General features: G+C 42.5%; 1 protein-coding gene across 1 annotated transcript in view; it reads left to right on the forward strand.

The window, feature by feature from the left end:
* LOC126428183 (aminomethyltransferase, mitochondrial) overlaps positions 1–13754 on the forward strand; it is a 173384-nt gene that overhangs the window by 114882 nt on the left and 44748 nt on the right. The window contains exon 2 of the mRNA XM_050090097.1: positions 11344–11669. Within this exon, the coding sequence (XP_049946054.1) occupies positions 11355–11669 (315 nt within the window). The 5' untranslated portion in view covers positions 11344–11354. The remainder of the gene's footprint in view (positions 1–11343; positions 11670–13754) is intronic.

Raw genomic sequence — 13754 nt, forward strand, 5'->3', positions numbered from 1 at the left:
TTAATTTCACCGAAAGTTGTTGTTACTTTTTTACATGCTGAGTCAATCCTTCCGACAATCACTTCTTTTTAATTGCTTCAGATTTTTTATCCAGGCATTTCGTCTTAGCTCTCCTGCACTTCATATTTTTTTCGTTCCTCAGAGACTTGCATTTCTATTTTCCTGAACTCCCTTAACATTTTTGTACTTCCTTGTTTCATCGATCAACTGAAGTATTTCCTCTCTTACCCACGGTTTCTTCGCAGTTACCTTCTTTGCACCTATGTTTTTCTTTCCAACTTCTGTGATTGCCCTTTTTAGAAATGTCCTTTGCTTTTCAACTGTACTGCGTACTGAGCTATTCCTTATTGCTGTATCTATAGGCTTAAAAAATTCAAGCATACCTCGTCATTCCTTAGTACTTCTGTATTGTAACGTCTAGTAAGAAACAAAAACAACATATTATGTAGTAACGAGAAAATTATAAGTATCATATTGTGTTATTGTATAAAATTATGTTTTTTTTTTATTATTTATTTCTGAGAATATCTGCGTCGGCGAGTAATGAAACCGCCACAGACGAGAAATGTCGAACAAAGATTAAAATAAGTAACTAGTATATAATACGTGACGAATAGCAATTTCTTTGTCTTCTTCATCTGGGAGTCGAACGAGTAAGATATCCTGTGTCGTAGTAGCGAACGCTAGTGTAGCATTCTTTTGTCGAGACTAAGCAATGTACGCCATTACGTGTGAATTCACAAAGGTCTGTAATCACTGAGATATTTAAAGGTTTTAATAGAGGTGTTTAAATGAAAACTTGTATTATTTATTGTTAAGCTTGCTTGCATATTATCCCATCCTGTTGAGACATTTTTCAATTATATAAATATTATCTGTGGTGCTGAGCTGCGTGGAGAACGAAGAGCCGCTGCCGCGGCGTATTTAAACGACTTACAATATAGTCGAGCATACCGCAAGGAAGCGGTAAAATAATAGTAAAATAATATTATTTCTTTTAGCTTCCAGACTGGCAGTGAAGATCAGTAGATTTTATGATGTGTTGCAGATTGACGCGGGCTGCTGATAGGATATAATTTACAGTGCAAATAATTTAATGTACCTTCAGAATCTGGTAGTAATCTTGCTGTGCTCCGTTCTGATCTGGCAAACTTTATAGTGACAACGTATTTTTTAATGAGAGTCTCATGTTCTTGGGCTGGTCGTGGTATGAAATAGCATTTTAACGAGAAATAAAATCCACTGCGAACTTGTGTTTTTGAACGATCACACGAACTGTAACATCAGTGTTCATAACAAAGTAATTTTAACTTTTAATCACTATGAAGTAGGGAAGATATATTGATTCTTAGCATGAGTTGCAGTTATGAAAAATCGTTCCTTAAATTGTAGGCCAGATACAGAACAATAAGACTTCCACATATACATTTTATTCCGCTAAAAGGTAATGATGATAAAGAAATTCAAAGCACGGCATTATTAACAGATATTTCGCGGCTCTTTTCGTATATGCGATAATAAAAAACGTGAAAGTATCCGACTTATTTATGTATTGATTCTTTCTGACTGTTAAACTTCAGCATACTCTGCACTACTACTACATTGTAATTTAAGTCTATATCTGCTCCTGGATATGCCTTACAATCCACTATCTGATTTCGGAATCTCTGTCTGATCATGATGTAATCTAACTGAAATCTCCCGTATCACACGGCCTTTTCCTAGTATACCTCCTCCTCATGTGATTCTTGAACAGAGTATTCGCTATTACTAGCTGAAATTTATTACAGAACTCAATTAGTCTCTCTCCTCTCTCATTCCATATTCTCTATATTATCCCTTCCTTTCTGTGGTTATTAATTACTGTTATTAGTATTAAGTGAAACATTAGAAATTTATAATATAATATATATAGATTTGTATGTGACCAAAGATAAATATTAAATTATGTTTCAAATAAGTGCCAGGCTCCCTACAAATTATTTCAAACGCTTTCGGCGAAACGTAATGCAGACTAAGTGCACGGACCTAGAATAAATGGTATCTTTGGAAGTATGCATTTTTTGACGAAGTAAAATTAGTGGAGCCTTGCACTTAAGTTAATTGAATAACTTGAAATCATTCTTTCTGCTCCGGCCGTGGTGATACGTTACACAAAAAAAAAAAAAAAAATTAAATACGCCACGTAATGGTGGCCAATTGCAAAAATCACCGCTGCTCGCTTCGCAGCGTACTAGAACAAATAGAACAAAAGCTACCGCTTTCAATAGCAAGCGTACCTTACATCCAGCAGAACAAATGATGTGACTCGAAGTGATTTTAAATATGTTTTTTCTCTTATGTATAATGAAAAAGATAACAATGTTAGTTTCGAGAACGTTATGCACTACGATCTCATCAAATATAAATAATGTATTTTTATTACATTGCAATCGATATAGTCTTTCTTTGATGCTAATTTAATACATTTTCATAATTAATTTTGTCGTTTATGTCCACATAATTTTATTCAGAGTCCTTTTATTATTTACTTCAAATATATCGGCTTGAATATTTCAAAAGGGACACTATATCTCCTGTAACCTCTCCTTCTCCTCCTTCCCCATCATTATTAGATTTTCATCTCCCCTGTATTGCCTTTTCAATATCCTCACATACTTTCTCTGTCTCTTCATTTTCAGTTTCCGACGTCGGCATGTGTACCTGAACTATCTTTTGTCGATGTTGGTTTGCTGTCGATTCTGGTAAGAACCACTGTATCACTGAATTGTTCACAATAATCCACTCTCTGCCCTACCTACCTAATCATAACGAATCCTACTCGCATTATACCATTTTCTGCTGCTGGTGATATTACCCTACACTTATGTGATCAGAAACCCTTCTCTTCTTTCCATTTCACTTCACTGGCCCCCACTGTATCTAGAATGAGCCTTTGCATTTCCCTGTTGAGATTTTCTAGTTTTCCTTCCACGTTCAAGCCTCCGACATTCCACGGCCTGACTTATAGAAAGTTATCCTTCGATTGGTTACTCAATCTTTCATGATGACGTCCTTCTTGCTAGTCCTCTCGCAGGGATCCGAATTGAGGACTATTCTGAAATCTTTTTCCAATGAAGATATCATCATGACAGTTTTTCAATTGCACGTCACATGTCCTCTGTACACACGATATGTGTTTTTGGTGCAGTGGTTTACATTGCCTTCTGTATCCTCTTGCCGTTGATCATTGCTGATTCCTCCTCCTTCAGGGGCAGTTTCCCACCCCAAGGACAAGACAGAGCCCTGAACTTCTATCCGCATCTCCGCCATCTTTGACAAGGCCTTCAGCGGAATGAGGGTGACTTCTTATGTCGGAAGTCTTCGGTCACCAATGCTGTTTATTAATCAAAATTTAACCGGTGGCAGGTTTCGAGCGCGGTTTGATTAGTAATCAAAGACGCTACCCCGTACACAACGAAGCTACCAAAGTGATATAAATTGGTCTAAACAACTGCTTCCCTTACTTGTAATAAAATAAGCTTCTCAGTTCGGAAAAATTTTCCAGAACATAGCACCAGACCGATGTTAAGCCCTCAGACCTCTAAAGGGTAAGCGCTCCCCTCTACAGACATGTGAAGTATATAAAACAGCATATACGTGTGGTAAGGTCTAAATTGAAACTTCTAGGGCTTGCAGAAATACACTCCTGGAAATTGAAATAAGAACACCATGAATTCATTGTCCCAGGAAGGGGAAACTTTATTGACACATTCCTGGGGTCAGATACATCACATGATCACACTGACAGAACCACAGGCACATAGACACAGGCAACAGAGCATGCACAATGTCGGCACTAGTACAGTGTATATCCACCTTTCGCAGCAATGCAGGCTGCTATTCTCCCATGGAGACGATCGTAGAGATGCTGGATGTAGTCCTGTGGCACGGCTTGCCATGCCATTTGCACCTGGCGCCTCAGTTGGACCAGCGTTCGTGCTGGACCTGCAGACCGCGTGAGACGACGCTTCATCCAGTCCCAAACATGCTCAATGGGGAACAGATTCGGAGATCTTGCTGGCCAGGGTAGTTGACTTACACCTTCTAGAGCACGTTGGGTGGCACGGGAGACATGCGGACGTGCATTGTCCTGTTGGAACAGCAAGTTCCCTTGCCGGTCTAGGAATGGTAGAACGATGGGTTCGATGACGGTTTGGATGTACCGTGCACTATTCAGTGTCCCCTCGACGATCACCAGTGGTGTACGGCCAGTGTAGGAGATCGCTCTCTACACCATGATGCCGGGTGTTGGCCCTGTGTGCCTCGGTCGTATGCAGTCCTGATTGTGGCGCTCATCTGCACGGCGCCAAACACGCATACGACCATCATTGGCACCAAGGCAGAAGCGACTCACATCGCTGAAGACGACACGTCTCCATTCGTCCCTCCATTCACGCCTGTCGCGACACCACTGGAGGCGGGCTGCACGATGTTGGGGCGTGAGCGGAAGACGGCCTAACGGTGTGCGGGACCGTAGCCCAGCTTCATGGAGACGGTTGCGAATGGTCCTCGCCGATACCCCAGGAGCAACAGTGTCCCTAATTTGCTGAGAAGTGGCGGTGCGGTCCCTTACGGCACTGCGTAGGATCCTACGGTCTTGGCGTGCATCCGTGCGTCGCTGCGGTCCGGTCCCAGGTCGACGGGCACGTGCACCTTCCGCCGACCACTGGCGACAACAACGATGTACTGTGGAGACCTCACGCCCCACGTGTTGAGCAATTCGGCGGTACGTCCACCCGGCCTCCCGCATGCCCACTATACGCCCTCGCTCAAAGTCCGTCAACTGCACATACGGTTCACGTCCACGCTGTCGCGGCATGCTACCAGTGTTAAAGACTGCGATGGAGCTCCGTATGCCACCGCAAACTGGCTGACACTGACGGCGGCGGTGCACAAATGCTGCGCAGCTAGCGCCATTCGACGGCCAACACCGCGGTTCCTGGTGTGTCCGCTGTGCCGTGCGTGTGATCATTGCTTGTACAGCCCTCTCGCAGTGTCCGGAGCAAGTATGGTGGGTCTGACACACCGGTGTCAATGTGTTCTTTTTTCCATTTCCAGGAGTGTATAATGCTTCCGAACGCACGTGAAAACTCTTCAAGCTTTTGAAATAAAACAAATGTTAATTAATATTCGAAGTCTTCGTTCTTCATGTTGACAGATTTATTTCTCAACATAGTCACGCTGGTGAGAAACACATTTCTCCCAACGAGAAACCAGTTTGATGATGCCGCAACTGTAGAATGTTTGGCATTGTTGACAGAGCCGCACCCTCATCTCTGCTTGCACCGTTTCATCACTATCAAAGTGAATACCGGATGGGGCCAAATCGGGACTGTATGTAGGCTGATCGATGACAGTGAACGCAAGGTGTCGGATAGTTGAGGATGTCGCAGAGTTCATGTGTGATCTTGTATTGTCATGCAGAATGAAAGGGTGCTCCATATGCGGACGAACTTTTCGAATTCGAAACTCGATTACAGCACGCTGTCACGCTGTTTTTCACGTACCAACATAGTTACGTCGCACACCGTCATGTCACACGCTTCAATTAGGAGACTACGAGCGGGAGACGCTTGTAAATACTTAGGCACGAAGAAAAAAGAGATTAGATTAGATTTAGATTAGATTAATTATTCATTCCATAGAACCATAAAAGAGCGAATCCTCCTGGATGTGGACATGTCAGATAAACACATTACAAAAATGTAATTCGAAAAACTCCAGTTTCATTAATTTTAATGATCCTCAGTCAATAAACAGTAAAATTTTGTACATGAATTAAATTTAAACTTCTAATATTTACAGGTTTAATGGGGGTAGGACGTCAAACGGGCCGAATTGGAGCAGGAGAGGCACCACAGGACATTTTAATTTCCACTGTCTATACTTTTACAAGTAAATTCATAAAACTTCGTCAGCATGACCAGGAAGGATTCAGGATTCACACTCGTAGCAGCGGAAGTTCAAGAACATAACAAAATAATTTTTTTTTACATGTGAAATTTCATCATTTTTTCAGTTACTATTGGCTGCATTTGTTGCTATAGGCACACTTTCCTTCATAAGTAAGAGAGACTGTTCGATGAATTTTGCACAGCATACAAACCATACTTTCAGGTGTCTGAAACTCTAGAATCTATTCAATTTATGAACAAATGAATGAGCGGTTACGTTTTAAACTTTATGTTTAAAAAAATCAAATTTTGTAGTTAATTATCTCAATTTTTACCACAGTTTTAATAGATTTGGAAACTTCTAGAGTTTCATACACCTGTGAGTATGGTTTGCAAAATTCATCAAAGAATCTCTATTACTTGTGAAGAAAAATGTACCTATAGCTACAAATGCAGCCAACTGTAAGTGAAAAAATGATGAAACTTAACATCTAAAAAAATTTATTTTCTTATGTTTTTGCACTTCCACTGCTATGAGTATGAATCCTGAATCGTTCCTTGTCACGCTGACAAAGTTTTATGAATTTATTTGTAAAAGTATAGACAGTGGAAATTAAAATGTCCTGTGGTGCCTCTCCTGCTCCAATTCGGCCCGTTCGACGACCTACCCCCCTTAATGCTTACATCTGCTTTCATTAAATCCATCATTCAGACATTTGCGTTTCTTGGCTATTACAACCAAGTATAGTCAAAAATTGAAGTAAATTATTCATTTCAGTCATCCTCAGTTAAGAACAGTCAGACTATGTACAGGATTTAAAATTAAACTTCCACTGTTTAGAGACTTAAGACTTATATCTGCTTTCCATACATCCATCATTCACACAGTAGGTAGTTACTTGGCCGTTCCAACCAAGTATTGTCAAAAATTAAAGTATAATAAATTTTCATTAAAATGGTCTACTGCACTTGTTGAGAAACTCATGGATGGAATAGAAGGGGTTGACCACCAAAAATTCTTTTAAATTATATTTAAATTGTGCCTTGTCTGAAACTAAACTCTTAATGGTTGCTGGTAACTTATTGAAAATATGCGTTGCTGAATACTGGACTCCTTTCTGGGAAAGAGTAACTGATTTTAAATCTTAATGTATATTATTCTTATTCCTAGTATTGATACCGTGTACTAAGCAGTTAGTTGGAAAAGAGATGTATTATTTACAACAAAATTCATTAAGGAATAAATATACTGAGAAGCTGTGGTTAATATGCCCAATTCTTTCAATAGGTTTCGACAGGATGTTTTTGGATTTACACTAATCATTACTCTTATTATATGCTTCTGTACTCTAAAAATTTTTCTCTGTTTGTGAAGTTACCCCAAAATATGATGCCATATGACATAATGGAGTGAAAATAAGCAAAGTATGCCAGTTTTTTTATATTTATATCTCCTATGTCTGACATCGTTCACATTGCAAATACAGCCTTGTTTAGACGCTTTAGCATTTCGTTAGTATGTTGCTTCCAACTGAATTTATTATCAATTTGTAATCCCAAGAAATTTACACTCTCAACTTCTCCTATTTCAGTGTCATCATATTTTATACACACACCAGAAGGTAATCTCTTGGAAGTTCTGAACTGCATATAGTGGGTCTTTTCAAAGTTTAGTGACAGTGAATTGACTATGAACCACTTATTAATGTCAGTAAAAATTTGATTAGCTGCCCTTTCTAAATTTTCTATTTATTGCAATGTTTGTATCATCTGCAAATAAGACAAACTTGGCATCTGGAAATGTAACAGATGACAAGTCATTAATATACACAATATGAACAATGTTAATAACGTTTAAAGACATTTAAGAGTTTTCACATAAAAGTTTGGAGGCACTATTTTTCAGAACGTGTACGTAAAAAGAGAATCGCGAATTCACCGCTGAAGGAACGTAAAAGTCTTTGGCGGCTAGGGAAAGTAGTAGTGTCAGCTATGGAGAACTTGTTCTTCATTTAGGAAATTGTGAAGTGTAGTTGTCTGACACCATAATTTATGACGAACTGTTATCCACGGCTACATAGAGAAGCCATTGAAGTTTAAAGTGTGTCCGAGGAGCAAAGGTGAATATTGAGGGGTGTCGTAGGAACGATCATTCAGAAATGCATACCTTAAGACCTAGGATGGGCACGAAAGGGAAGCAGTGGTTGAGAAGGGACTGAGACAGGATTGTAGCCTATCTCCGATGTTATTCAATCTGTATACTGAGCAAGCAGTAAAGGAAACTAAAGTAAAATTTGCAGTAGGAATTAAAATCCATGGAGAAGAAATAAAAACTTTGAGGTTTGCTGACGACATCGTAATTCTATCAGAGACAGCGAAGGACGTGAAAGAACAGTTGAACGCAATAGACAGTGTCTTGAAAACAGGATATAAGATGAACATCAACAAAAGCAAAACGAAGGTAATGAAATGTATTCGAATTAAATCAGGTGATACTGAGGGAATTAGATTAGGAAATGAGACACTTAACTAGTAGATCAGTTTGGCTGTTTGGGCAGCAAAATAACTGATGATGGTCGAGGTAGAGAGGAAATAAAATACAGACTGGCGATAGCAAGGAAAGCGTTTCTAAAGAAGAGAAATTTGTTAACATCGAGTATAGATTTAAGCATCAGGAAGTCTTTTCTGAAAGTATTTATATGTCTTTTCTGAAAGTATTTATATGGAGTGTAGCCATGTACGTAAGTGAAACACGGACGATAAATAGTTTAGACAAGAAGAGAATAGAATCTTGCGAAATGTGGTGCTACAGAAGAATGCTGAAGATTAGATGGGTACATCACGTAAGTAATGAGAAGATACTGATTAGAAGTGGGGAGAAGGGGAATTTGAGGCACAACTTGACTCGTAGAAGGGATCGGTTGCTAGGACACATTTTGAGGCAGCAAAGGATCATCACTTTAGTATTGGAGGGAAGGGCGGTGGGTAAAAGTCGTAGAGGGAGATAAAGGCAAGAATACTCTAAACAGATTCAGAAGGGTGTAGGCTGCAGTAGTTACTCGGAGATGAAGAAGCTTGCACAGGATAGAGTAGCATGGAGAGCAGCATCAAACCAGTCTCGGACTGAAGACTACAACAACAATAACAACAACAACAAGACCCAGGAGCTCTTCTTCACTTCACTACTCTGAAACAAATCTTGTAGGAAACTATTTGTTTTCTGTGCTTTGAGAGGACCACAATAAGAAAAAAGTGTCAACTTATTTTGCATTCTGAAGTGCAACCTTAAAAGCTATAAGCAGTTGTTTATATTCAGTGCTGTGTAGCACATTTCCTCATCTTAAAGCCCATTTTGGAGCCCATTTTTACGAATAGCTTTTTTTAAAGTATTGGTCCGTACTAATCCTCCGAAAATATTAAAGAGCTTGTAGTGGTCGACATTTGTCTCACGATGTTGAAGGTGAAGCAGTACACTTATAGATGCCTTGTAAGGTAAGCATTTTACGACCCATGTTCGACAGAGCTTTTTACTTCGACTGAGCGTTCCTGTAATATCCCTGATCATTTCTCTTGCTAGGCTGGTAAAGTTCGGCGTTCTGGCTGTAGATGGGCCAGCTGGGCTCGAAAAATTCCTGTGTCGTCCTCTGCCAGTGGTGTTCTCGGATGCAGCATCGATCAGTTGAGGAGCTCCTCAGTTGGCCCCAAAAGGGTTGAGTGCACCCCCTACCACCCCTCACACCGAGGTAAGAGCCCTGGCTAGACTGGGGCCGACCCCGCTTCCCCCAAATGGGAATCAGCCGCACTGCTTTATAAGCATGGGGATAACTTTAAGCCGGCCAGTGTGGCCGAACGGTTCCAGGCGCTACAGTCTGGAACCGCACGACCGCTACAGTCGCAGGTTCGAATCCTGCCTCGGGCGTGGATGTGTGTGATGTCCTTAGATTAGTTAGGTTTAAGTAGTTCTAAGTTCTAGGGGACTCATGACCTCAGGTGTTAAGTTCCATAGTGCTCAGAGCCATTTGGACCCATTTTTTGATAACACAAAAGGAGAAGCCAACAAACTTGGACATATATGGACAGCTGCTCTACAGAATCGATAGACAAAGTTTACCTTTGACAAACGGCAGTGCAGTAGATTAGTTTCAGCTCTGACTAGTACTATCTCGCCTGACCACATGTAAATGTCTACTGCATACCTTCGCCTGTCAAGCAGCGAGACCCATGGGAACCAGAAATGCCTGTGAAGATTATTGTAAATATAATTGGAAAGGCAATAAGTAATAAAAATTTCAAAGCAGCCTTGATCACATAAATACATTCATTTAAATCCCAGTTCAATCTGTTTTAGACCACCATCAGCCTATAATTCAAAGATGGCAGGTGGAGACAGTGACACGGAGAAGGAACTGTACGTACAAGACATAGATGTCTGACACAATCAGGAGCCACATATATAAGGCAAAGGTATCTCGTGTCTGCTCCGTGCCATTTTCTGCATCTGCCACCTGTGGAGTATGGTCTGATGGTGGTCTAAAACAGATTGAAACCGGTCACGATTTTTCAATAAATGTGTTTATGCAATCAAGACTGCTTTTTAACTGTTGTTGTTGTTGTTTTTGTTGTTGTGGTCTTCAGTCCTCAGACTGGTTTGATGCAGCTCTCCTTGCTACTCTATCCTGTACAAGCTTCTTCATCTCCCAGTACCTACTGCAGACTACATCCTTCTGAATTTGCTTAGTGTATTCATCTCTTGGTCTCCCTCTACGATTTTTACCCTCCACGCTGCCCACCAATACTAAATTGGTCATCCCTTGATGACTCAGAACATGTTCTACCAACTGATCCCTTCTTCTAGTCAAGTTGTGCCACAAACTCCTCTTCTTCCCAATTCTATTCAATACCTCCTCATTAGTTATGTGATCTAACCATTTAATCTTCAGCATTCTTCTGTAGCACCACATTTCAAAAGCTTCTATTTTCTTCTTGTCTAAACTATTTATCGTCCATGTTTCACTTCCATACATGGCTACAATCCATACAAATACTTTCAGAAACAACTTCCTGACACTTAAATTTATACTCGATGTTAAATTTCTCTTCTTGAGAAACGCTTTCCTTACCATTGCCAGTCTGTATTTTATATCCTCTCTACTTCGACCATCATAAATTATTTTGCTCCCCAAATAGCGAAACTCCCTTACTACTTTAAGTGTTGTTTAATTTCTGAAAATATCGAGGGCAGCTCAGGACAAAATTTCAGGGACAAAAAAGGTTCATGAGCCACGACCATAAATCGTCGAAGACGTACCTGGAGCAATGACATCTGTCGTCAAAACACTTCATGATCAGTTTATCTTGGGCTGTTGAGTGCGGGAGACTACAGTGTTGGGCCTCCTCGGTGTTGCAGACTGCCCGACCATGCCTAGCGCCGTGCGCTGGGCGCTGCTCCACCGGCAGGTGTCGGCGCTATCCGCCCCCGCCGCCGCCTCCGGCGCCGCCCCCGCCAGGAGGCGCTTCTGCATCATCACGCCGACGCCGCCCCTGCCGCGAGCACCGCCGCCCCCGCGGCCCACGGCGCTCCTGGATCTGCACCGCTCGCTGGGAGCGCGCCTCGTCGACTTCGCGGGCTTCCTGCTGCCCGTCTCGTACCGCGACCATCCGGACCCCGCCGCCCACCTGCACACCAGGCGTCACTGTTCGCTGTTTGACGTCTCCCATATGATGCAGACCGAGGTGAGTTACAGAAATGCTACTTTGTGTCTTGTCTGTTTACACTGGTGCTCGTACCGTGACCGCCTGGACATCTCCGCCCCCCCCCCCCCCGCTCCCCCCGCCCCCTGGCACAGCTTGCTGTTCGACACCTCCCACATGATGGAGACCAAAGTGAGTCATGGAAGACAACAGCGTGCATTGTCTGTTTACACTGATGCTCGTACCACAACTACACGGACCCACCCCCCACCCTGCCCACTGGCACATCTTACTGTCCGAGATCTCCCACATGATGCAGACAATACTGTACATGGCTGCTCTGGTTTGGGTTTCCCCTGGCCAGAGGTGGATTATCATCTACATCTACATCTACATTTATACTCCGCAAGCCACCCAACGGTGTGTGGCTGAGGGCACTTTACGTGCCACTGTCATTACCTCCCTTTCCTGTTCCAGTCGCATATGGTTCGCGGGAAGAACGACTGTCTGAAAGCCTCCGTGCGCGCTCTAATCTCTCTAATTTTACATTCATTATCTCCTCGGGAGGTATAAGTAGGGGGAAGCAATATATTCGATACCTCATCCAGAAACGCACCCTCTCGAAACCTAGCGAGCAAGCTACACCGCGATGCAGAGCGCCTCTCTTGCAGAGTCTGCCACTTGAGTTTATTAAACATCTCCGTAACGGTATCACGGTTACCAAATAACCCTGTGACGAAACGCGCCGCTCTTCTCTGGATCTTCTCTATCTCCCCCGTCAAGCCGATCTGGTACGGATCCCACACTGATGAGCAATACTCAAGTATAGGTCGAACGAGTGTTTTGTAAGCCACCTCCTTTGTTGATGGACTACATTTTCTAAGCACTCTCCCAATGAATCTCAACCTGGTACCCGCCTTACCAACAATTAATTTTGTATGATCATTCCACTTCAAATCGTTCCGCACGCATACTCCCAGATATTTTACAGAAGTAACTGCTACCAGTGTTTGTTCCGCTATCATATAATCATACAATAAAGGATCCTTGTTTCTATGTATTCCCAATACATTACATTTGTCTATGTTAAGGGACAGTTGCCACTCCCTGCACCAAGTGCCTATCCGCCGCAGATCTTCCTGCACCTCGCCACAATCCTCTAATGCTGCAACCTCTCTGTATACTAAGGCATCTTCCGCGAAAAGCCGCATGGAACTTCCGACACTATGTACTAGGTCATTTATATATATTGTGAAAAGCAATGGTCGCATAACACTCCCCTGTGGCACGGCAGAGGTTACTTTAACGTCTGTAGACGTCTCTCCATTGATAACAACATGCTGTGTTCTGTTTGCTAAAAACTCTTCAATCCAGCTGATCTGATATTCCGTAGGCTCTTACTTTGTTTATCAGGCGACAGTGCGGAACTGTATCGAACGCCTTCCGGAAGTCAAGAAAAACAGCATCTACCTGGGAGCCTGTATCTAATATTTTCTGGGTCTCATGAACAAATAAAGCGAGTTGAGTCTCTCACGATCGCTGTTTCCGGAATCCATGTTGATTCCTACATAGTAGATTCTGGGTTTCCAAAAACGACATGATACTCGAGCAAAAAACATGTTCTAAAATTCTACAACAGATCGACGTCAGAGATATAGGGATCCCCGAGCTTCTGCTCATACTCCCTTCAAGTCCAACCCATGCATCCACTACCCAACTCCGCCATAACGAAGGAAACCAGCTCGGAAAAACTACCCCCTTTGTGGGGGAATGGACCTTCCATCTGAAGAGCGCCTTTAGCCACCCTTTTGGGTGCCCACGGGGAACCACGTAGAGGCGGCGCCGCCACTGCTGATGGCGACTCTTTTCATCAGCAGTATAGCATCCACGTACAGCATAATCGTAGTTACGGAGGTGCTCAGGGGAACAACCTGTAGCCCCCAGGCTGGCGAGGCCCACATGCTGTCGATCACCAGTTTCCCAGGATCTCGGCCAATTCCTGTCCATGTACTGGTATTTCTGCCCTCCGACATTCCCTTCTCGCCACTGGTGTCCCAGGAGCCGTGTAGAGGCATCATCGGTGGTTCTGAGAGTCAGCTCGTCACCCCTCCACACTCAGCCATGGTT

Source organism: Schistocerca serialis, chromosome 12 (genome assembly GCF_023864345.2).
Source record: "Schistocerca serialis cubense isolate TAMUIC-IGC-003099 chromosome 12, iqSchSeri2.2, whole genome shotgun sequence".
Classification (NCBI taxonomy): Eukaryota; Metazoa; Arthropoda; class Insecta; order Orthoptera; family Acrididae; genus Schistocerca; species Schistocerca serialis.